The following is a 26,304-nucleotide window of genomic DNA, read 5'->3' on the forward strand; positions in this document are numbered from 1 at the left end:
AATTTATGCCGTGTACTGTCAGCAGACATCATGGAGGCCAGTCCCTGCTCTATGCCTGGGAAGAAGGAGCAAGCACAAATGGTGACCGTCATCAGGATGACCTCAGGACATGTCACAGGGGCTGTCCATTTCATACACATGGTATCTTGTGACCCGCTTCTGATCAAACTTACCATGCTTCCTATGCTATTCCATATAATTGATGTTTTAATTATATGTGCTATTTACATATCTGCTGTCTCCTTCAGCTAGAATGTCAAGTTCATGAATAAAAATGTTTTTTGTTGCTTAGGTTATAAACATATCCCAAGGATGAACTTAGTAAGCACCGATGAGCTTTTTTAAGGATTTGTTTTTTATTTAATGCAGATGACTGTTTTGTCTGCAGATATGTGTATGCACTGTGCATATTCAGTGCCTGTTGCAGTCAGCAGAAGGTTTCAGATCCCCTGGAACTGGAGTTATAGATAGTTGTAAGCCACCACATGGGTGCTGGGAACTGAACCCAGATTCTCTACTAGATCAGCAAGTGCTTAACCTCTGAGCCATCTCTTCAGACCTGTCAATGAACTTGATGGATGGATGGATGGATGGATGGATGGATGGATGGATGGATGGGTAGATGGATGGATGGAAGGGTGAATGGATGGATGTGGATGGATGGATGGATGGATGGATGGATGGATGGATGGGTAGATGGATGGATAGAAGGGTGGAAGGATGGATGGATGGATGGATATGTAGATGGATGGAAGCGTGGGTGGATAGATGGAAGGGTGGATGGATGGATGGATGGATGGATGGATGGATGGATGGATGGATGGATAGATGGATGGATGGATATGTAGATGGATGGAAGGGTGAGTGGATAGATGGAAGGGTGGGTGGATTGATGGATGGATGGATGGGTGGATAGATGGGTGGATGGGTAGGTGGATGGGTGGGTGGATGAATGGTGGATAGAGGAACGGATGAATTACCAAGGTCTCAGAGAGTATAGGAGAGAATACATCTAGTTGGCCAGAGACTGTGAAGTAGGGGACATTTGAAAGAATCTTAAAATGGCCCAGGCAACAGATTCCACAAAGAACTAAGGGCCTGAGAATAGAAAACTGTATGTTCACTGTGTGTTCACAGTTCAAGAAAGTCCCCTCAGTGGCACCGAGGGGAGCTGCTGCACCACACTGTAGCACAGAACTGCAATGGCTCAGTAAGGGCTGAATGATAAATCTGTCCCACACTGAATCAGAAAGACCAGATGGTGCTTGTGGGAGTTAAAATCCAGGCAGCCAACCTGACACTTTTCAGGCTAGATTTAGATGATGGGGAAGGAAGGGGATCCCCAAGGAGCCAGATGGGCCCAGTCAGCCCCTCCTGAGCCTGAGAGTCCATGCTCCAAATCCACCCCATAGGGGAGCCTGTAACATGCGCCCCCAAAGGCCTCTTTGTCACAGGCCTCAGGAACCCTGGCCTAACAAGGGCCCTTGTGTGACAGCTATTCAAGCCCTCTCTGCTCCATTGTCAGTTAAACCCAGCTAATCATGACTACCTCTGGGGGGGAGGGAGGGGGTTGGGGAGGAGTGAGCTCAGCAGGCTCACACAGATTGGTTATTTACAGTGCCAGTGTGAAAGTAAATCTCACAAAACAAGTGCCATTTACACCAGATGTGATCAGCTAGACTTTGCAGAGCCAGCCATCTAGAACATGGACTCTGAAGGAAGTTATGTTTATAAATAAAATCTATGGACCTTGGCAATTGTTCTATAATTAATAAGGGAAAGAAGAAGCAGGATTTGAGGTACAGGGACTTCCCCCAAGAGCACCTGAAATTTCTCATGGCAAAATTCCTAATTAAATTTATAGGAAAACAAACAACAACAACAACGAAATCCTCGCAGAGTAGGGAGATGCCTCAGAAAGCTAAGTACTTGTCACCTAAGCATGAGGACCTGAGTTCATTTTCAGCACCCAAGAAAAGCTCTCTGCAGTGAAGCACACCTGTAACATTGACACCGGTAAGACAGAGACAGGGGGATGCCTGCTAGTCTTGCAAACCGGTGGACTCCATGTTCAGTGAGAAAGTCTTTCAAAAACTTAAGTGGAAACAATTGGGAAAAACACCTGATACCAACCCCAGGTCTCCACATGTGCATGCAAATATCCACATGCACACACACACACACACACACACACACACACACACACACACACACACACAAATACGCACACACACACTCATGCACACATTGTGCACATACACGAACACATGCATATACAAAAGAAAAGTCTTCATCACTTGAAAGGATCTTGACAGAGGTGGTTGGAAGCTAAGGAAAAGGATAAATAGTTTGTCTCACATCTCCACAGCCCCTCCCACCGTGCCTTCCATAAAACAGTCTGTCAGTGAGTGTGACTTTGGGTGCCAAAGCAACAACAGTAGAAGGCTGCCTGAGCAAGAGGGACACTTTCCATTGTCAACATGAGCCTATCCTGAGTTCTCATTCTTTCAAGTGGCTTCAGGGGGACACCTGGAGGAAGGGGCAGAGACAATGGGTCTTCAAAGGGCCCTACACACAATGACAGACAGCACCACGGTGCAGAGCAAGCCCTTCGATGTCTTGTGGGACTGGGTCAAAACTGAAAAGCAAGCTCAGCTTCACGGGTGCCTATGCCACCCACATTCCAGAGCACACTATTTCTGGACTTCGCCCAGTGAAAGGCGAACAGAGACTCACACAATAGGCATTTCAGTGTGTGAAATGCGGCCATTGTATCTTTCCTACTGTACTCAGATGGGAACCACAGCCCTGACACCACCAGTGAGGACCTTGGAGGGGCAGCCAATGAGTCAGCCAGGCTTCAAGGGCAGAAGAGAAATGACTGGGAGACTGGGGTACTTTGGGAAAGAAGTGTAAGAAGCTTGAGTCTTTAAAGCAATTAAAGCAGCAATACTCTGATGCCTGGGGCTTAGGGCACGGCCTGGTTTTACCCAGGGTTCCACCTCCTATTTGACTTACCAGTGAATTCTAGGGAAGGGGCTGAGGGCGGAGAGCACATCTCAGAATTGCCTGGCATTTCCCTGAGACTGCCAGATCTCTGGGGATGGACAATGAAGAGGCCTGGCTTGAGCAGTAGGTTTGGGAAGGGCTGCATGCCAGAAGGAAGCCCTCTACTAAGCCACACGCACTCCCAAAGCTGTGAGCATCAGACTTCTCACTCAGGACAGACCTTGGCTTTAGAGATGAAGAGAAGGAAACAGAAAGATGTTTCCCTTGGTTGTTTTTTTTTGAAGGTCCATTTTAATTGATGTTCATTTTTTACAAGAGAAACAAACAGCAGAATAATGGTTTGAGATTTATTATCAAGCAGCGCTAGAGTCTTTCAGGATGTATTATGTGTCAAATCTAGTTTTGTTAGTAGTAATTAGTCTCGCTGGGCAGTGGTGGCACACGCCTTTAATCTTAACACTCAGGAGGCAGAGGCAGACATAGCTCTGTGAGTTCAAGGCCAGCCGGGTCTACAGGGTGAGTCCCAGGACAGCCAGGGCTACACAGAGAAAACCTGTCTCAAAAAAAAAAAAAAAAAAAAAAATTAGTCTCGTGGGCAACGAGTATAAATGTGAACTTTACTAAAAATTCATTATTTTTCTGAAACAGTATTCTAATGTTGGTACAATATTCTCCTAAACAGAAGATTCAGCCATATAAGAACAAATGTGTTCACAGACATATATGCATGCACACAGACACACAAACAGCACATTACCCAGGAAGTTGTTCATCTGCTTCCTCTCCCCATCCAGGAAGAGCTGCACACACATGTCTAAGACAGAGGTGAATCATGGGATGCTCAGCAATACAGCATCCCCAGACAGCACGGAGGAGCTTTCAAAGACAAGTAGAGGTGCTCGCTTCAGCGGCACATACACTAAAATTAGAATCACATGGAGATTAGCACGGTCCTTGCACATGGTAAAAAAAGAAAAAAGAAAAAAAGTCTTCTCCACCCTATTCTTCAACCCTGAGAGAAGTTGTCATAAATTGAGAATCCACATGGAAAAATTAAAAATATCAACTCCGATGCTTCAGTCCTCCAGCTGTGCATTGGAACAAAAGCATTCGGTGTAATTTTAGAACTGAGAATCTTGTGCTGGGGAACCTCATTTCTTATTCTTAGCATCTCAAGCAGCGTGACAGGTAGATGGGAATGACTGGTAGGAAGGTGAAGGGTGGGTGGATTGGATGGGCAGGGTGGAAGGAAAGCCACGTGGAAGGGTGGACTAGCTGTCAGGAGGCCACTTTAGCATGTTTGTATGAGCTCTGCAAGTAAATCTCGGGGTCTGTGTGTTTGAAAGAGCATGAGATGGGTGTCGGTTTAGATTTACTCCCTTTATGTTATGTGCATGAGTGTTTTGCCTTCATGGACTTGTGCACCATGTGTGAGCCTGGTGCCCAAGGAGGTCACAAGAAGGCATCAGACTCCCTGAAACAGGAGTTATGGATAGATGTGAACCACCACATGAGTGCTGGGAACTGAACCCGGGTCCTCTGCAAGAGCAACAGTGTCTTAACCACTGAACCATCTCCCCAGTCCCTGATTTTTTTTTTTTTTAATGAGAAGCTCTCAGAGGTCTTTTTGTTTTGTTTTGTTAAGTCTGTATGGTCAAGAGTGTTTCTATGGAAGTCTCATGGTAGTGGTTGTGGTTCACAGGGGCAAATATATAAAAGAAGTTGTCATTCCGTATTTGTGACAATGATAAAATGGAGACTGAGATAACTATAAGGAGTTAAAGGGGTAAGAGGAAGGCTGAGGAGCAGGTTGAGACACAAACACCACTGACAATTCAGGCACTAGGACCTTGTGTCAGTGACCATGACAAAATGCCCAAGGAAATCAGCTCAGAGGAGGAGCCGTGTGCTTTGGCTTTGGTTCTGAGGCTTCTGTGAGTGGTCACTCTGCTTCTTGTCTCTGAGACTGTGGTGTAGCAGTGCATCACGGCAGGGTGCATGTGATAGAGCACAGATGCTCACCTCATGGTGACCGGGAAGCAGAGAAAAAGAGGGGACTGGGCCCCCAGAGACCTACTTCCTCCAACCAGGCCCCCCAAGTATCCACTGCTTCTCAACATCACCACCAGCTGTGGACAATCCTTTAACATGTGAGCAGTTGAGATCATCTGAGATTCAGATCGTAGACCTGAGTTTGATCCCCTGGGGCCCATATGGTTAAAGGAGAGGGCAGAATCCCCCAAGTTGTCCTCTCCACACACCACACGCACCATGGCATGTACACTTCCTCTCCAACCCCCACCAAAAATAAAATTAGTTAATTAAACAATTTTATTCTAAAACATACAATTGTGATAAGCCCAGAACCACAAAATCTCCATGCTAGTCAGAGACAGCTGTGGGAGGGATAGAGAAAAGGGGAGGTGAGGTGGATATAGATCTATACCTTTCTTAAAAGATCCTGCTTCAAGCTTACAAAGGACTTTTTCATGTCAGTTCATATATCTTATAATAACATCCTGGGTTGCAAGGAGTCATGCTCTCCATCCAGAAAATAAGGGAACTGAGTATCAAAAGACACAGTAAAGCAGAAAGCAGGACAAGAACCCAGGGCCCATCGTCAGGTCAGAACTCATTGTGTTGGCTTCAGGTTACTGTGAAGTGTCACTTGACTTACAACGGCAGATCATGCATAATAGGCTCCATGTCTGTAGAGGATCACAGAGTAGCAGGAAGAGGACATATTGGTACCAGGACCTTAAAGGATGGCTAGAAGTCTACAAAATAGACGAGATGAGAGAGGAAGGACATTCTCAGCAATGGCAGGAAGATCAAAAAAAGTAAATACAAGTTGTTTGTCTAAGAAATGGCAAGAACTAACTCAGTGTAGCTGAGGCCTAGGGTACAGGCTGAATGGATAACAAAGAATGAAGACAGGAAAGCACAAAGGAGGTGATGTAGCCCATGTCAGTATCCATCCATCAGAGGCTAGTGATGGGGAGGATGGGGGCACAAAGGAGATGATGTAGCCCATGTCAGTATCCATCCATCAAAGGCTAGTGATAGGGAGGATGCTCTGGGAACTCTACTTTCTGCTCATATCCTTATAAACACAGTACAACTCTTTTTAAAAACTCTAATAATTTAAAAAAAAGAAAGAAAGAAAAGGAAAGAAGTAAACAGAGTGCCAGTTGAAAAGAGTTCTACACAGCATGCGTATCAGCCCTGACCGTCATCCAACCACTTCAACAAGGTAGGAACAGCTTTGTTCTGTAAAGAAACTTCTGGTAATCCTTCAAGAAGAAGAATCAAGACCGAGAGAACGCAGTGCCAATAAGAAGAGAATAACAGAAGGAAGATGAGGTCAGTATGAATGGGACAGGGATGGTGGGGAGGAGATGGCGACACCAGACAGTGTCCGGACAGTAGACGCAGTGACAGCTCTCCCTGTGCATCCTGGGATGTGGGAAAGGGAAGATCAGCCTTTGCCTTGGCTTCCAGTGTAAGCTGTGTGTGTACAGTGGTGCGGTCAGCCAGCAGAGGCAAGTGGAATGGAGACCATGAGTGTGGTTTTTAACTGGGGTGTAACTTTACCTGCCAAACACACGTGTGTACAGAGGCAGCTCACAACACAGGTGTGGAACATGAAGAGGAGGCCACGGGCATCCGGGAGACTGCTGGATATTATCAACCACACCTCCATCTGTGCAAGAGCTCATGATTCAACCCATGGCATACTTGAGTAGTAACATATTGTGGGTTAAGCCAGTGAACAGAATCATGTCTGCTTCCTGACATGATTCTGGATACGAGAGGAGAGTGCCAATAGCTACTTAGCTTGTCCATTGAGAAAGGAAAACTTTCTGAAATTCTCCTTTTAACTGTTTTTTAAAAATTGTATGTATGTTTTGTCTGTGTGTATGCCTGTGCACCACAAGCTTCTCTGGTGCCTGAAGAGGCAAGGAGGGGGCATCAGGTTCCCTGGAATTGAAGTCATAGACAGTTGTGAGCTGGCATGTGTGTGCTGGGACTTGAACCAAGGTTCTCTGAAAGAGCAGCCAATGCTCTTTAACTGCTGAGCTATCTCTCCAGCCCCATAAAATTCTTATTTCAGACATGTTTACACCAGGCTTGTGTATAGTATTATGGGCACTATGGCTACTTAACAAATTACCCCTAAACTAAATGGTATTAACAGTCATTTACTGTGCTCCCAGATTCATTGGATCAGGCATGTGAATAGAAAACAGCTAGACACTGTGTTTCCACACCACTGTCTGGGGCTGGATCACCAAGAGGTCTTTCATCCACGTGCTGACAGTTCATGCTAATAGTTGACTATTGGTCCTTGGGTTTTGTCCATGTGAGACCTGCCCTATATATGTGGACTACTTTAATACATCCCAGCATGACAGATGACTGAGTTCTTAGGGTAGAGTCCAGAAAGACAAGGATAAACAGACAGAAAAAAAAAGTACATCTTATTATCTAGTCCTGGAAATCACTCTGTATCACTTCTGCATGAACCACCAGTCAGAGCAATCACCAGCCTTCATCGAGATTCATTCATGTCAATACGAGATTCATTCATGTCAATATGAGATTCATTCATGTCAATGGTCAGAGTGAATGATGCAGACCCCAACCATCCCTCTGCCTGGGGGGAATAAGAAGTGCATGTGGGATGGAAATGGGCACCACTGGCTTTGGGGTTTGAATCCATCCTGTAAAAAACCACAGGACCATTTCAGTTCCTACGTCTCTGACGTCAGATTGGAGAGATAACTATTCATGAAAGCAGACAGGAGAGGGAAGGCAACACCAACTTGAGCCAGCACACTTCATCCATGCAGTCTGCCCTGTTCCTGGAAAAGATACTCACACCCGAATGACACTGATATCCACTCACTGAGGAATAGACACTGAACTCTGACTCACTGGAGAAACTCACATTTCTCTTCAACTCCATAAGCGTCCCACTGAAGAGATATAGACTAGCTAGGGGCTCAACTCAAGAAGCAAGTGGTCCTGCTGAAAGCTCCATGGGACATAGTCTCCCACCATCTTGTACACAGACAGCTACACCAGGGTACACCCAACTCTGCCTTCCTCAAAATAGGCAACTCTTCATCGGGGTCTGTAGCCTCTGGTGCTAATGTCCACATTAAAAGAGTGAAGCAGAAACAATGTTCAGAAAAGAAAACACTAGACCCATTGGTAACAGTGCCTTTAAAACCAAGCAGGACATGAGAAAAATCTTGTATTTTTTTTTCACCATAAAACCCTAAGGAGTACAGATCTAGAAGGAGCTTGTTCTTCACTAGCCTAGTTTTTCTCTACAAATTCTTTATCATTTAACAACTACAATTTAAAGACACAAATGAATATACCATAACTAAGAAGCAGAACCCATGAATGCAAACATGACTCAATTTGCCAAAGAAATAGAAAGGAAGGCGTTAGGCAATCCTCCCCATAACTGGTGAATGAAAGGAAGGAAGGAAGGAAGGAAGGAAGGAAGGAAGGGAGAGAGAGAAAGAAGAAAAAGAAAAAATGATCTTCAACAGAATCTACCAATGCCTCAGAGCTATTTTTTAACATTTAAATAGGAACTCATGCAGAGATTTTATTATAATAAAGCTATACAAGTCTCAGTCTTGACACCAGCATTCTGATGTAGATGTCTACAGGCGTCTCTATTTAATCAGGTCCAGTTGCAAGGACATCACTATCTCCATTGTATTCAAGATAGAAGCCAACACAATCAGACAAGAAAATAATCAGAGATATGAGAAGAATCAAAGTACCCCCACTTTGAGGCCACAATAGGACACCTGGAAACTCCCAAAGAATCCATGGCAAAAGCTGGCACAGCTGAAAAAGAATTCGGTAAAATAGCAGGATTCAAAATTAACATAAGATAACCATCATGAAATACCAATAACACACTCTAGGCATAGAGAGAGACATACAGTGTCATGCATTGTTGGTGGGCATGCAAAGTAGTAAACCACCTATGAGAAGAAGTATGATTATATTTACCAAAGTTACATGTTTACTTAGCTTGTGACCCAGAATCTTATTCCTAGTCAAGTATCCCAAATAAATGCTAATAAAAATGAAATCTTAAAGCATTCAAAACAGGAAGTGATGAGCAACCTTTAGCATGATAGGCATACAAGAGACAAGACACTGTGATAGATAAAAAGGACTACCACTCCTCCGGCACTGCCGGTAGCAACCAAGAACTAATAACCCAGCAGCAATGTGGAGATGGTTAACCTAGTCCACTGGCAAAGCCATCAGATGCAACACTACACAATGAAGAATAGTGAAGTATATGCAGTGTATACTGTATTTTCTGATCTCCAAATGTGGTGGTTTCGACGAGAATGTCTCCACGTGCTCAGATGTTTGAATACAAGGTCCCTAGTCAGTGGCACTGTTTGGGTAGGCTTAGAAGGCATGGCCTTACTAGAGGAAGTATGTTACTGAGGGTGGGTTTGTCACTTTGGGGTTTTAAAAGCCACGTGCAATTCCCAGCATGCTCTTTGCTCCCGGCTTTCAGTTCAAGACGTAAGTACACATTTTGCTGCTCTGGGTGCCATGCAGCCTTGATACCAGGCTTTCCCGCTGTAATGATGATAGACTCCTACCCCTCTGGAATCATAAACCCTTCCTTCCATGACTTGGCATGGTCACGGTGTTTTGTCCCAGCAACAGAAAAAATAACAAATACACCTCAATATGAATTTTGTTGGGGAAAAAAAAAAACGAAGTAGAGAAAAGCAGACTAGCTATAGTGGTGTACTACACACATAATCCCAGTACTCAGGGGCCAAGACAAGAAGACTGTGAGTTCAAGGCCAGTAGCAAGGCTATGTAGCAAGGCTCTGCCTTAGGAAAAGGAAAGAAAAAAAAAGGAGAGAGAGAGAGAGAGAGAGAGAGAGAGAGAGAGAGAGAGAGGCTATGTACAGTCAGCTACTGTTACTCTCATAGGAAAGGAACCAGGATGAACATGCACACACGGATAGCTTAGAGAGTTTATTTTAGCTAACAGTCCCCAAGGAATAGATGCCCATAACGGCAGGGGATGCATGGCAGAAAATGATTAGAGCAGGAAGCTGAGAGATCACACCTCAGTCTCACACAGGAAGCAAGGGAAGGGAACCAGAAGTGAGGCGAGGCTAGAAACACTAAAACCCGCCCCCAGTGACACACTTCCTCCAGCAAAGCTGCTCGTTGTAAAGGTTCTGTCACCTCCCAAAACACCACCACCAACTGGGGACCAACTGTTCATCTATGAACCGATGGGGGACATTTCTCTGTAAACCAGGGCAGAAGGCTAAAACAACCAAAACAAAAGAACAAAACCACTTCTGAAATGAGGTTACCTATGGAGAGAAAGGAAAGCCATAAGGGAGCAAGCTGGACTTAAATGAATCTGTCTTATTTTACAGTCATCTTTGGAATTATGTATTTTCCTTAACCATAAAACAAGGACCATAGTGAACACAGAGTTCTCCATGTGCCCTTGTTGTTAAGGCTCCAAGCACATCAGCATGAAAAATGGAATTAGTAGAAATGGCATGACCATCTGAAAGGTAAGCAGGCTTCCAGGGAAGAAGTCGGGCGGTTAGAGGCAAAGCCAGAAGAAGACATTTGGAGGAGCGGAGGGACTTATCACTCACCTCAACTCTGCTCTCAGCTTCGTGCTCAGCAGCCGGGAAATACACCACCTCCTGCACTTCGTCTCTAGGCCGTGCGGAATTTTTCCCAAACACCACCAGACCATCCTTAGCTCGAGGTGGCAAAGCCACGAAACAGTAACTTGGAGGAGCGCCAGACATCCTGCAATGAGAAGGGCGGTGAAGGCTACGCAGCAGGCTGGACAGGGGACACTCCAACTGCCTGTGTGTGACCTGCACATCAGCAGCTAAAGCAGGCTGACGGTTGAACCGCTTGCAGCTAGCTCAGAACAGCATCCCGGCTGCATTCATCTGGGGAATCTGAAGTAGAATTTGCACAGTTGCAGAGACCACGCATGCTTAGTCCTTCGTGGGGCTAAGTAAACTCAAATTGGCAACAGGCCATAGTGGCAGCCGAAAAAGAGAGCAGTGATGTAAGAGAAAGGAAAAGAGGTTATTATTCCTGGCATCACACATGCGCATGCACACACACACACACACGCACACCACTGCAATCTGTCACATGAATAAATGAATAAATGATATACAGTTGTCTTTTGGTATTCCAGGAGATTGATGCCAGGACCCTGCAGAAATGCCCAAGTCCCTCATTTAAAAGGGTGCAGTATTTGCTTATAAACTATACACATTTCCTGCAGGCTTTAAGTCATCTCTAGATTGTTTAGAATGCCTAACACAATGTAAATGCTACATAAATAATTCATATACTAAATGGTTTGCAGAATAATAAGATGAAATCGCCTGTGCGTGTTGAGTTCAGATGCAATTCCCCCATGCTGTATTTCTGACCCTCAGTTGTCTGAGCCCACACACATAGAACCAGCAATGACACAGTGAGCCAACTGTCCCTTGTAGAAGTGCCCTGGACCAGATGCATGGTGGCCACCCTTAACAGATTTGGGCATTATGAGGAAAATGATTTGGAGATTTGAAAGGTATGGCCACTCTTTTAAAATAATTTTTACTCTGCCTCAATGGCATAATATGCAAGTACTCTGGGTTTTCCTCCACCTCTCTATTGGCTCCTGAGCTGGCTTGTTCTCACTTCCCCTGGGTGGGGGTAGGATGCGAACATGCCCAGAGATTCCTTGCACCAATAACTCTGACAGCTAAGCCCAGCTCAGTTCTCAACTTGAGTTTCCATCTCCTCCACTCAGCTGCCTCTCTGATATCCAAGGCTGATCTTTGTTAAACTTGGTCCCTTCGCCCAGATCTCAGGGCCAGCTCCACCATCCATCCTATTAGAGGGCTGGGACTCAGAAATCATCCTTACCATCTGCTTCACCATCTCCTACAGCCCTCTGGGAATTAGCCATTCCCTTTCATCCCAGCTGCCACCACCCCCCCTACCACCACCCCCCACACACACCATCATCTCTAGTCATGATCACATGGGAGCCCTTCAGGAATTTCTGAAAAAGCCTGTTTCCCACTTCAAAAGGTTCTCCACACTGCTGCCAAAGCAACTTTTTAAAAAAAGAACGCATTCGATCATGTAATCTCTGCCTTACATACTTTGAAAGTTGATGACAGCTCTTGAAACAAAGGCCTGATGAATAAGGTCTGATCAGTATGTGTTCCCCTGCCTCGGCTTCACCTCACTGCTCACCTTCCACCCTCAGTAGCACACAGACCTCTTCCCAGTTCTCCAACATCCCAGGGCCTTTGCTCCACTCCCACCTCCACCCCATCCATTCTGTGCTCCCCATGTCTCTGAGTAATTCTCACAGCTTCCATTTAAGTTCCAACACGATTCTAACTCATGCTACGCCTCTCACAAAAGCCTGTCCTTTACTTTTGAAGTAACAACCACAATCTGAAATACCTCTCTAACCATCTTATTATCAACAATTGATAGTCTCTCTCTCTAAAGACCACACACAAAGTGAAAGCCTCAAGTCTCTTAACACACCACTACAAACCCAGATCCACACACTGTCTTGTGTGGAGTAGGTTTTCAATAAACAAGTGTTCCTTTCTTGTTTTCTAGCATTCCACAAACTGGAGTTTTCTTGTCTGCAAGTGTCTGCTTTGCCATCCAGCTTCAGCACCTGGCCTGAGAGCCCTTTCCCTTGGTCTGCTTGCACAGCAGGATCTGATTTAAAGCTGCTTGCTTTCCAGGAGAGTTCTAGAAACTCAGTCAATTAGTCAGCATCCATGAGTACTAACACACTCAATTTTTTTCTAGAATAACATACATTTGTTGCTTGTAAACATATTTATTCATCTGCTTCACAAAAAAAAAAAGCCCTTGAGGGCAGGACTCATGCCACCCAATTACAATGGCCCCCTCTCCAAGTCCAGCGTTAAAGACACTCACTGACTCCACTTTCTGTCTGGGCCATCAGTTGCCCAACTAAACGCATTGTATTTTATGAGTCCAGAATTCAACAGAAGTAAAGCAGCAGCCTCTCAAAAGCTCTAGACAGCAGTTCTCAACCTGTGGGTTGTGACCCTTTGGAGTCAAACGACCCTTTCACAGGGGTCTCCTAAGACCATTGAAAAACACAGATATTTACATTACTATTCATGACAGTAGCAATATTACAGTTACGATGTAGCAGCAAGAATAATTTTATAGCTGGGGTCATCACGACATGAGGAACTGTATCAAAGGGTCGCAGCATTAGGAAGGCTAGGAGCCACTGCTCTAGACTGAGACTCAAAGCTCAGCTCTACCAGCTACCCGCTGTGTGACCACAGGCAAACCAATCTACCTCGCTGAGCCTTGGTTTCTCTTCTGCAAATGTTTTGTCTCACCTCACACGCTTCTTCTTACAAATGTCAAAGTAAATGACCCGGAAGACATATTTTGTAATTGTTAAAGGCTGTGTAAATAGAAGATACCATGGGGGCTGACTTTTAAAATAGGGCAGCACTCCAAACTTCCCCTGAGCAAGCCAGTCAAAATTGACTAGTTTCATTCACACCTACAGCAATCAAGTCTCAGAGTCAGCCATGTTTAGAAACTACCTATGCCCGGGCTACCCCAAGCATAGGTCTTTCATTTATAAGAGGTATTTGCAGAATACACAAAACCCAAAGGCTTTTGGCAAGCACCTATTCTTCTGCCTGCTCAGCAAGTCAGCTGGGTCATTGGGTCAAGTGACTATGAAGAGGACACAGACAACAGAAGCCAGCCAAGGAGGGTAGAGATCAGGGAGGCTGGCTTTTTCATTTGGTTTTGTGGATATCGAGGAATTCTAGAAGGTAGTGCAATCAATCAACCAATATCTCTCTCTCTCTCTCTCTCTCTCTCTCTCTCTCTCCCCCCCAACCTCCCCACCCTGTGTGTGTGTGTGTGTGTGTGTGTGTGTGTGTGTGTGTGTGTGTGTTTTAGCTAAAAGAACCCACAAACTACCTCACAACCATCAGCTGAGCTAACTGTCACTTTAGTGTGCCTGAGTCCCATCTACTAGCCTCAGAGATGACTCGGCAAGACTCCTAAGACCAGCAGATGATTGCAATGTCACGTCTTCTTTCTCCAGCATGGTGACCACTAGGCTTAACAATTTACATTTCAGCTGCCATATGTGACATCTAAGAACTCTAATAGGTGGAGCAGCCATACTATTTCTGAAAGAAACCCAGAAATGAAGATTTCCACATCAAGGTTTCTGCTAATCCCAAAGTACTTTGGAAACACTCCCAATTAGCCCAGTGACTAAATATGTCAGCAGCCACCAAAACTAAATGACTGCCAGTTGTACAGCATGGTAGCAGACCGACCCCTTTCATCCTAGCATTCTAAAGGAAACAGAACTCTGTGAGTTCAAAACCAGAGTCTACATAACAAATTCCAAGCCAGCCCGGACTACATAGTGAGACCCTGTCCCAAAAACAAAACAAACAAACCACCCCCACCCTCACCACCCCCACCCCTGCTAAAAATAGGAAAGAAGAATGGAATGCTTCTGGAGGCTGGAGAAAACGTCAGGAAGCAGCAACTGAACTGGTCACAGTAGCTCTGGAGAAGGCACTAGACATTCTGAACCGATATTCTTTTTACCGCGATGTGAGTATCATGGTGCTAAGGCAGAATCCACAAGGAAGACAACCTCATTTTTTTTTTTTTTTTTTTTTTTTTTTTGGTTTTTCGAGACAGGGTTTCTCTGTGTAGCTTTGCGCCTGTCCTGGAACTCACTTGGTAGCCCAGGCTGGCCTCGAACTCACAGAGATCCACCTGCCTCTGCCTCCCGAGTGCTGGGATTAAAGGCGTGCGCCACCACCGCCCGGCGACAACCTCATTTTAACCTGCAACGTTTGGTTTACTTCCTCTCTTTGGTTTATGAGTGACTTTTGATGCCTTCATTTTTTTTCCTTCAAACTTCCACCCATTTCCTTTAAGCAGGCTTGGCTTCCTAGCCCACAAAAGAGCGCTAAGTGTGCAGGAAAAAGGTCCATGAGGCCTCAACCTTATACAAAGAACTAAACAACTGAGTCATGCTGGGAGCCGGAGAGGTGGTCCTCCAGGGAAAAGCACCCCAACTGGTTATCCAGTGCCAAGTGGTCGGCCCTGAAAACATACATACAAGTAACATTATACAGACTCAATAGGTTATATTTAGGAATATATATGTATATATATATGTGTGTGTGTATATATATATATATACACATATATATATGTGCATATATATATATATATATGCATGCAATAATGATTAGTAAAAACAGAGGCCATGTATTTGAAGGAGAGCAGGAAAAACTATATGGGAGGTATGGGGGGGTAAGGTAGAAATGTTGTAATTATATTATAATCTTTTTTTTTAAAGCTGTGTGTGTGTGAGGGGGTAGGAAGAGACTCACTGGTGGCAAAGGTGGCATCCCTGTGCCACCAAGACAGCCCTTCCCAGACCCCATGCTGTGGCCCTCTTGTGGGTTACAGGATGGAATATGTGCATCTCACACAATAAGGGTCAGTAAGGTCATAAGCAGTTCAAAGCCGGACTGTATATATTCGTGCATACACATACGGGTAGACACTGGATTGACACAGCGTTCCACATTCACCGTGGGTTTCAAGGGAAAAAGCCTTAAAAGCAGCTGGCTGAGGGGTAGGCCTGCTGAATATGGCTGCTTTGTGGCAAAAGCTAATTAGGATTCTTGCCAGGTTAGCAATTCAGTTCTAATTAATGAAACACTCCAATTTAACTCCCATCAATGGCAATGCTAACCGGCATCTCCCAAGTCCACGCTGGGAACACTTTAAAGTGCATTTGTGCTCTCCAGGTTCTCTGAGTAAGTTCTTCAATTAGTTATTTAATGGCCGTGCACTGGAGGAGAGGGGGGCATTAAAAGATAGGAAGCTGGGATAAATATCCCATTCAGAAATATACAAATGCCTTGTGGCAGGTAGAGAAAGGAAGTCTGATTAGTTCTTAGCTGTCTCAGTGTGAAAAAATATCCGGTATGTTTTCTCCCACCCCCACCCCGCAGTCAGTTATCAGGGTAAGCCAGCAGATTTCTGTCCAATTAGCTCTTTCTGAGCAGTTGGAAGTCTCTTTCTTGGCTATTAGTAGTAGCTAGCCAGTTGTGGCTAATGAGTACTTGAAATATGTTTAGTGAAACTAAGGAACTATATTTTTAAATTAATTTAATGCTGGATGGTGGTGGCACACGCCTTTAATCCCAGCACTCGGGAGGCAGAGACAGGAAGGATCTCTGATTTCGAGGTCAGCCTGGTCTACAGAGCAAGATCCAGGACAGCCAGGGCTACACAGAGAAATCCTGTCTCAAACAAACAAACAAACAAACAAACAAAAACAAAACAAAATTTAATTTAAAATTCAGCAGCCAACCGTATGCTAATGAATAAGCAAATCAGAAAAACATAAATATACATGAGTATCCCTTTGCCCAATGTTTCAGACCTCAGATTATTTTCAGATTACTGGACATGAATATATGATGAAATACTTTAGAAGGACCCAAACTTTAAATACAAAATATGTGATGTTTCCCATACACCTTATACACATAGTCTGACTGTCTTGATGGACCTATCATATGAGGGTGGATATGAAATTTCCTGTTCTGGAGTTGTGTCAGACATGAAAAGTTGCACTGTAGGGTACATGAAATGCTTTTCTCAAGATGTGACTACAGACCTGACAAGAAGCACCTTAGCAGCAAAGGGTTTAGGGAAAGGCATGCTGACAGGCACACAAGGTGGCTGGTCACACTGGGTTCTCAGTCAGGAAACAGAATAACCAGGAAGTGACACCTGCTTCCAGTCACCCACTTCCTCCAGCAAGGCCCATCCTCTAGCTGGGGACCAAGTGTCCAAAACTATGAGTGGAATTGAACATATTCAAACCACAATATCAGATGTGGTGTGCCCAACCTGTACTATATGATTTTAGTCCCATCAAGGAACCAGAACAGTCAGACACCTAGAAATAGAAAACAGAACAGCAGGGGGGCGTATGTGTGTGTGGTGGGGAGCGAAGTGGGGAGACTGGGGCCTGGAGAGATGGCTCAGCAGTTAAGAACACTGACTGATCTTCCAGAGGACCCGGATTCAATTCTCAGCACCCACATGGTGACTCACAACCATCTGTAGCTCCAGTTCTAGGGGACCTGACACCCTCACACAGACGTACATGCAGACAAAACACCAACGCACATAAAATAAAAATAAATAAACTAAAAAAAAAAAAAAAGAAAGAAAAGAGAACGGGGATCATAGGGTTTGATCAAAAAAGGGAAGGAGAGCATTTGCATCTACAAGATGGACAAAGTCCTGGATAGCAGTTACACAACAGAGTGGATGTACTTAACGCTGCCAATTAGAGATGACATCAAGGACCACTGTACCAATTTTACCACAATTCAAATTCTGAAGTTAAATATCTGCATGTGCTTGCTCTTCCATCCCCAGGACAGCTTCAGATCTGTTGTCATTGCTAAGCAAAGAATCCCTAGGCACAGCCCTTAACCCCCCACGGGACCTCCTTAGGATTCATGACTTCCTCTTGGGGATAAGACTAGAGCTCATTCAGTATTGGTGCCTCTACCAGAACTCAGCCTGTGCCTGGTGGCAGGAGGCTGGCCTGCAGGCTTGTGGGACTGGGTTTGTGTTCCTGTAACTAGGAAACCACTGCAGAATGTCTAGACAAGGAGGGAGGAAGCTGCATGGGAGAAAAGGGCTTTGTCCTCAAGCTCGGGGAGGGATTATTGAAAACATGAATGCCCCAAGCCTGGCCAGGGGGTTCTTTGTATGGCTGCCAAACTGCCCTGGCCTTTTATCTCCACCAAGCTAGAGTGATCCTCATCAGTCACCTCGGCCAATAATAAGAAAGCCTTGAGTTACTGGAGAGGAAGAAAATGACTGTCTATATGAGCTATAGCTTGTTAGCTGTCGTGCGAATAACTGTGCAAACTGCCTTTCCTTATACTGGAATGAGAGGCAGTGGCCAGTGGGTCTTCCCTACTCCCCACCCTCCGAGGAACTCGGAATTCAAAGTCTGTGAAATAGTACTTTCCAGAGAGGCAAACAAATGATCTTTTCAGTGGATAAATTCATCTTTAAAATTATTGACATTGCTGCTGAACTGAAAATGGACAAATGATACTCATTTATAAACTGGGTCTTCTGTTATAGCTTTGCTATTGAAATAAGAAGGACTACTGACGTGTCTGGGAAAGGAGTTACCTAAAAATTGGGGTGTGAGTTACCTCAGACTCAGCAAGCTCTGCCTGCAAGAAGACAGATTTTATGTGGTCCTTTGGAGTTTGGGAGGCTATAGCATAAAGCACCATAGCCAGGGGGTATTTGACCCTAGTAGCCATGGCTTTGATGGAGGGACTACCAAAAAAGACCTCAGAAGGTGTTAACTGAGTGTGTAGCCAGCTCTCCTACACTGAAAAACAAAACAAAACAGCAACCCCTATAATCAGTTCAGAACAACAGAGGAGCGATTCTGGCTCACCGTTCGGGAGGTTCTAGTCCATGGCCTACAGATCCCACTGCTTCTGAGCCCATGATTAGGCTTATGGCAAGCAGTGTTGCTCACTTCCTGATTGGAAATGAAAAAGAGAGAGGAAGAGGCTGAGCTTGCTGCTGCATGAAAGACCCTCCACCCCTACCCCGCCCAGTGACCCATTGCTCCCCATTAGCTAACGCAAACAATAATAGGTCCAGTCTATATTGTTTGCTCCCAGGGTCCATGGAAGTCTAACAGCCAGCTGAGAATTCTAATCTGAGGGATATCAAATGAATCTAAGTACACTGAGTTCTTTAGTCCATTCACTTTATTCTTCTAAGTCAATTCTATCTACACAGTTTCTTTTCTGCTCTCTTACTTAGCTCCTCTCAGTCCCTCCTGCTCTAGGTCCATTCTGCTGTTCTCTCATGTCTGTCTAGTTCTTTCCATCTCTGTCCTTGTCTTTATTTTTCTAAATCAATTCTCTTCTTGCTGTTCTCTCATATCTATCTAGGTCTTTTCCATCTTCTTCTCTTCTTTATTCCCCCAAGCATATATGTGTATAGATCCATTCATTAACAACTTGTTAGTAAAAACTACAACTCTCAGAGACAAGTATTCTGATAAGAGTCACACTTAGCAAAGACTTAATCAGCTTAAGTGGTGATGGACAACAGTTGTAGGTTGTAAAAAGTTCTGGCTATCTCTTAAAGGGATAGCTACAAAGGTTACAAGGGAAGAAATTAAACCAAAGATCGATTTAAGGAAAAGGCAAAGAATGTGTGTACTATTTTATGTGATTAATAATATTCGGACATGGTTAATCAGTTAACAGCCTTTTTCTGTTAGTCACTTGAATCTCAGGACCTATACATAATTAGCCTACTGAGCCTAAAGTCTTGCATTAAAAACTGGTGTAGAAATAAGCACAAAGTGTTAATTGTTTTTTCAATCAGAGTTGAGAGGTGCTGGTGGATGAAGCTTAGGGCAACATAGGTGCTATTGATCTCTTCAAGGACTAGGATATACCAAGGCCAGACACCTACACTATCACTTCTAGTTGGCTATAATTCTTCTGAAGAGTTTTGATGCAACAAGGCCAGGCACCTGCAATTCCACTCTGTGAAAGTTCTGGCCAATATTTACCTTGTCAGTGCCTAAGGATGGAGAACAAGACCTCTAAGTGTCTATGGTCCACATGGAACAATAGACTTAGTATGAAACATATTTTAGTATGTTTTCAATCATAAAAATTGTACAGTTAAATTAGAAACCATCTTCTAGACTATCCACAATTATGTGTGCAGTCATGAGATTACATGTACACACAACATGGAGATGCACAGTAAATGGGGAGAATCATAGCTTTTATTGCACAAGAAGTTTTCAACATGAGACAGTCAGTTCATTCAAAAGGCAGTAATTCCACAACACCTTGTGTGATGGTTTCCTCTGACAGAACCCTTAGTTCTGATAGGTTGACCTTCTGAACTCTAGTTGTCACTGCTGTATACTCTCATGGACTTTTACTACCAGCAGCTCTCAATGACTAGGCCCACCCTTAAAAATTCCACCATCTTTCAGGAGTGCCACAGGCTGGGAACATGGAGGACTGGGGGAACACACCAGACACTAACTACACAGGGCAACAGCAGGTTATGAGCCCACATCACCTCAAATCTCAGCCTGTCCCTTCTCTAGAAAATTATGAGGGGTCATGAACTCTTCCCAGCTTGTGGCAAGAGCTAGAGGGTATATGCCAGAGCTTAAACATCTGCTTCTGACAGTTAACTGCTGGGTCTTCGGCCCTCATGCTTCCCAGCAGTACAACACGGGCCTGCAAACTGGCTGGTCTGAGCTGGTGTTGCCCTTTAGAGGCCTGAATTTGCAACTAACATTTTAAGACAGGCTTTCAGATGTTTGGCCTCTTCTGACAACTCAAAGGTCTGGCAAGATCTATTCACATCCTTCATGGCTCCAAGACTGGAACTGGGTGGGAGAGACAGGCTACGGTTCTCCCAACTGTCCCTGCATCCCTCCATCCCCAACCCAGGGCCAGTCAAAAATCAACAGGATCTAATTTGTGCAACTGTACTCTTTTCTAAGGTCTGTCTAGCCCTGAAGCCCCATGTGCACTAGGGCATGAGACAGACATGCTGTAGAGACACACAGATACTGTTTCCTATCCTGACTCCATTGATTAATTCTAAAACAGTGTTGTCTGGAAATGAAGACAATCCCTCTACACAGCATAGCACACAGGTTTATGAGAGGTCATGGGACATACCTAGCACTGTGACTGCATACAGTGAGCACTCAATCAGTGCTTACTTCTTTGTCTCCCATTATTTAGTGGTGATAATAATCCTAATTATCACTAATCCTACAGCGTCCTTCTCAGTAGTGATTGGCATCTAGATCATCAGCTATATTCCTATTCCAAAGTGCAACTTAAGCATACTGACTATCCACTGACATGAAATGAAAGTACATCAGGGCATGCCATCAGCAAAACCAGCGTTCTGGAACACTCTGTGGAACAAAGTTGGCTTCTTCAATAGTAACAATAAACAAAGAAAGATATTAAAAAGGCAAAAAAACCCAAAACAAACAAATACACAAACAAAACCCCCACAGATGGAGGGACAAAATCCCTTAAGATACACACCCAGCAATTACACTGAGCAGCACTTACTTGGATCCTAATTTAAATAAGTCATACAAAAATCTTCTAAGGCAATTGGGCTAACATGAACAACAAATAGATATTTGATGATATCAAGGAATGATTGTTAATGTCCTATACAATGTCATGATACTGTGATGACCTCCATTTAAAAACAAATGATTTTTAAAAGCTCATGTCTTTTATAGGTGTAATGGCCAACACCATCTAGCCTCAGTAACTAAGAAGGCTGATCTGAGTGAATCACTGGAGCCCAGGAATTTGAGATCATGCTGGACAATATAACAAGACTCTGAGAAAGAACAGAGAAGATTTAAAAAAAAAATCCTCATCTAAAAAGCACACGTTTTATAGAAACACACATACCATGTAAAATGCTATAGAGGAAATAATTCGGGGTGCAGAGGTAGTGCTCACAGGAAACAAAAATGGCTGAAATGTAAGCTGAGTCAGGTGATGGACAGGAACATGAGGTCTGTTCTACTGCCCCCTTTCTGCTTGTGGATTCTTGAATTGTCCTAGAACAGGCAACCTTTCCAGAAAAGTAAGGCTGGCTGGTGGTGCACGCACAGAAGCCCAGCACTCGGGAGGCTGAGACAGGAAGATCGCAGGTTGGCAGATACATAGTGAGACCCTGTCTCCAAAGTCCAAAACACAAAAATATAAAAGCAAAGCACATGTTTAGAATTCTTACAAGGTTAGAGGAGACACTGGGCTGACCCACTGGAAGGGATGCTTGCCTACAGTGTGTACTTACAATTTTGGGGGTGTCTCAGATACCTTCTTGAAGAAGAAATGTTGGGACAGGAAGGACAGGGAAGGGACTTTCATTTGGCTTGGAATGATCATGCACTATGGGGAGAGTAGAGACTCCGGTCCGGCTACCTTTCCTACACCCCACTGTGTGTGTGTGTGTGTGTGTGTGTGTGTGTGTGTGTGTGTGTGTGTGTGTGTAAGTTAGAAAATACATGGGGGGGAAGCTACTGAAATGACAAGAGTTCACGCAAATACGAATATGACATCGTTTAAATCGTTGTTATCTAAGAAGATGCTGAAAACAACCCTAAGGAAATGTAAGGGAAGTGGGAAGAGTGGTGAGAAGAGGTACACAGTTCACAGGGCTACAGACAGTACTCTACGTGTGTTTTCTCCAAGCATTTCCAATGTTTCCACATGACATCGAAAAACCTGTAACCACGAAAGTTTTCAGTGGAACAGTTGCAACAAAATAATTTGTCACTCAATTTACTGCAGCTGGTAACTATGGCCCTGTGACAAGGGAGAGACTCTGATGGCAATTGGTGAGCAGTAAAGAGCACTGGCTGCTCTTCCAGAGAGGACTCAGGTTCAGTTCCCAGCACCCACACCCACTTACAACTGTCTGTAACTCCAGCTCCAGGGGATCCGGTGCCCTTTTCTGGTCTCTGATGGGATTGCATGCACTTTGTGCACATACATACATGCAGGCAATCATTCATACACAAAATAAAAATAATTATTTTAAAAGGATTCTGAAGTGAAGAGGAGAAATAAACTGAATACAACCTTTTTTTTATTATTTAATTCAGGAAGGAGTGGACACACAATTCAAGTGGTACCCAGGCCAGGGAGATTAGATAAATATGGTCAAATCAAATTCATTCTAAGGAAGATATTCTCTTATACATGGCAGGTTGGAAAGTAATTCCCCCATTTTTCGAACGGGATGGGGAGGGAGAGCAGAGAGGGAAAGAATGTAAGACGTTAATGGCATGAGTTAGAAATACAGTGTCAGGATAATTACTTTATAGCTACAGTAAGGCTGCTTCAGAGAGTCAGACAGACCCACGTTCTGCATTCTGTTCTTGCATATCTTAAGTTCTTCATATGCAACACGGACCATGATGTCAACCACACACAGCTATATGCAGATCCATTTGGAAGAAAAGTCCATCGAGAAAAAGACTACCAGACCAGGCTTGGTGGTGCGCGCCTTTAATCTCAAGAGGATTTCTTAGTTCGAAGCCAGTCTTGGTCTACAGAGCAAGTTCCAGGACAGCCAGGGCTACACAGAGAAACTCTGTCTCAAAAATAAAAAAAGAAAGAAAAAGAAAAAAGAAAGGAAAGAAAAGAAAAAGACTACCCTAAGAACAGAGTCCTAGAGCTAAAGGAGGAAAAGTGTGTTTGAGAGCGCAGAGGCCCTTGATCATTGCCTAGAGCCCACTCCGTGGGAAACACCGAGAGCAACCATGAAAGCCACCTCCGGGTCCTTTCATCCCCTTCTGATCTCATTCCCAACACTGCTGTCACTGTGTCCACTGATTCGGCAGGTGGCTTTGAATCACGACCTTCCCATCCCACCATCTGTCTTCCTCTCCATCTAAACAATGTGCTGTCTATTCTAATCTTTGGCCATTAGCGTGATTTGAAACGTACCTGTAACTCTGTAAACTGGGGCTTTAAAAACAATCCTCCCCATTGTTCTTAAAATGGAAGCTTAGAATTTACTCTCACTGTAAAGCAAATGGCTTAAATATCCACTTTCTACAGAAGACATAAAATAATGTGTATTACTATATAAATAATACAAATCTTGCTGGTGTGAAATGAGATGATTTTACAATCAACAAAATGAAATTTAAAACTTCTTGTAAATATCCATTAGTGATGGGACTATTTATTGGGTTTTACCATTAACAATTTTTCCAGTTTTATTATCAAAAAATAATCTCTATATTAAATGTGTATATATTAGTATTATATGCACACAAATATACATGTGTACACATACATATAAATATGCAGAGAAATACAAGCATATGTAATGATAGATATATACATAGACAGACAGAAAGTGACCTGAAAGGATTAGACTGTAACTCAGAGTTGAGCATAAAGGTGTAACAGAGAAACAGAAACTTTAAATTTCACTTTATCTGTTTATGCAGCCTTAACCTGTTTCTTAAATAGTGAGGTCATATTCCTTTATTGGCCCTTCAATTTTTTTTTTTTAAATCAGATTACTTCGGTAAGGAAGAAAGACATTATAAGATATTCCATTAAATATTTCAGGTCACTAGGTCACTGCTGAATACAATCAAAAAACACACGAGGGCCTCAAGAACATACTCAGCTCCTGATTGCTATATTTTAATTAGAAATTTTCAGCCAGATGAATTGCCAACATGTATTTCGAGCATATAACCACTCACAGGTATATGTTCAGCTCAGGGGACATGAAGCCAGGGTGTTCTCAAGGTCTTTGTCTTTAGAAGAAGGGTGTGCTTGTGTGACCAGAGAAGAGGGTGTGCCTGTGTGACCAGAGAGAAGGGTATGCCTGTGTGACCAGAGAAGAGGGTGTGTCTGTGTGACCAGAGAAGTGTGTGCTTGTGTGACCAGAGAAGAGGATGTGCCTGTGTGACCAGAGAGAAGTGTGTGCCTGTGTGACCAGAGAGAAGTGTGCGCCTGTGTGACCAGAGAAGAGTGTGCCTGTGTGACCAGAGAAGAGGGTGTGCCTGTGTGACCAGAGAAGAGGGTGTGCCCGTGTGACCAGAGAGAAGAGTGTGCCTGTGTAACCAGAGAGAAAGTGTGCACCTGTGTGACCAGAGAAGAGGGTGTGCCTGTGTGACCAGAGAGAAGTGTGTGCCTGTGTGACCAGAGAAGTGTGTGCCTGTGTGACCAGAGAAGAGGGTGTGCCTGTGTGGCCAGAGAGAAGTGTGCGCCTGTGTGACCAGAGAGAAAGTGTGCCTGTGTGACCAGAGAGAAGTGTGCCTGTGTGACCAGAGAGAAGTGTGTGCCTGTGTGACCAGAGAAGAGGGTGTGACTGTGTGGCCAGAGAGAAGTGTGCGCCTGTGTGACCAGAGAGAAAGTGTGCCTGTGTGACCAGAGAGAAGTGTGCGCCTGTGTGACCAGAGAGAAAGTGTGCCTGTGTGACCAGAGAGAAGTGTGCCTGTGTGACCAGAGAGAAGTGTGTGCCTGTGTGACCAGAGAGAAGTGTGCACCTGTGTGACCAGAGAAGTGTGTGCCTGTGTGACCAGAGAGGGTAGTAACCTGATTTCAGCAATGATCAAATCTCTGGGGAGCTTTCCCAACATCTTGCTCACACAAGGGAGCAGAGGAACAGGGAGACTTCGGTTAAGCATACAGTCAGTTAGAATAGAAAAATTACCTCAAACTCCTTTTCCCAGGTTCAGGTGGGGCTCAGCTATCATCTTGTCATCCTGACTAAAAGACAGCCTGAGTGATGCAGGGGAGTGATGCTGGGGACAGGCAGAGATGACTAACACACACCTAAGTTCTTACCCTCTTGGACCTCAGGAATCTCACCTGCCACGAAGGGAATGGGAGTATGCCATGCGGCCTTGATGATACCACCAACAGGAACCTTATAACCATGTCTAAGAGCCGCCCACCGCCAAGAGGAAAGCTCTTATAAGGCTCAGGTGGGGGATGGGTGTGGGAGCGAGAGAGGAAGAGATGCACAGGACAGAAGAAGGATATGCCTAGCACTCTGAGAGAGGCATGAGGACTAGGCTGTGGCTGATCAACCTCAGAGATGAACAAAAGATTTTATGTGGACAGAGGAGAAGATCTAAAGGGCAGGGAATGTTTCAGTTCTTTGCTGTAAACATCCAGTGTTACTCAGAGCTGTTCATCCTCCCTAAATGAATCTGTGGATTCAACATGGCAGCAATCAACATATAAATAGGGCTTTAAGAGAAAGTGTGTCCAAAATGATGTTGAAGACTTGAGGGCTCAGTGCTCAGTGGTGCAGTGCGTGCTCAGAGCCTTGTTTCAGTTCTTGGAGCACCCCCGAAATCTACGAAAGAAAGGGGAGACTGATGTAGAAGTTTCAGAGGTGAAAACCAATGAAGTAGGTTTAGCCCTGCATGATATTAAACTACATGACAAAGTTTCAGTTTTAGGATGGTTTGACAATGATACAAATAGAACAGACTGGAGGGTCCTGACATGTAGCTGTGCATGGCGATGA

At 44.3% G+C, this 26,304-nt stretch overlaps 1 protein-coding gene across 2 annotated transcripts in view; it reads right to left on the minus strand.

Moving 5' to 3' along the window:
* Scrn1 (secernin 1) overlaps positions 1 to 26,304 on the minus strand; it is a 66,782-nt gene that overhangs the window by 34,715 nt on the left and 5,763 nt on the right. The window contains exon 2 of one of the 2 annotated variants that reach the window (XM_052718977.1): positions 10,701 to 10,860. The exons of the other annotated variant lie outside the window; for it this stretch is intronic. Coding sequence (XP_052574937.1) covers positions 10,701 to 10,859 — 159 coding nt within the window. The 5' untranslated portion in view covers position 10,860. The remainder of the gene's footprint in view (positions 1 to 10,700; positions 10,861 to 26,304) is intronic. 2 annotated transcript variants of the gene reach the window in all.

Source organism: Peromyscus californicus, unplaced genomic scaffold, assembly GCF_007827085.1.
Source record: "Peromyscus californicus insignis strain IS unplaced genomic scaffold, ASM782708v3 Scaffold_6__1_contigs__length_162567912, whole genome shotgun sequence".
NCBI classification, from domain to species: Eukaryota; Metazoa; Chordata; class Mammalia; order Rodentia; family Cricetidae; genus Peromyscus; species Peromyscus californicus.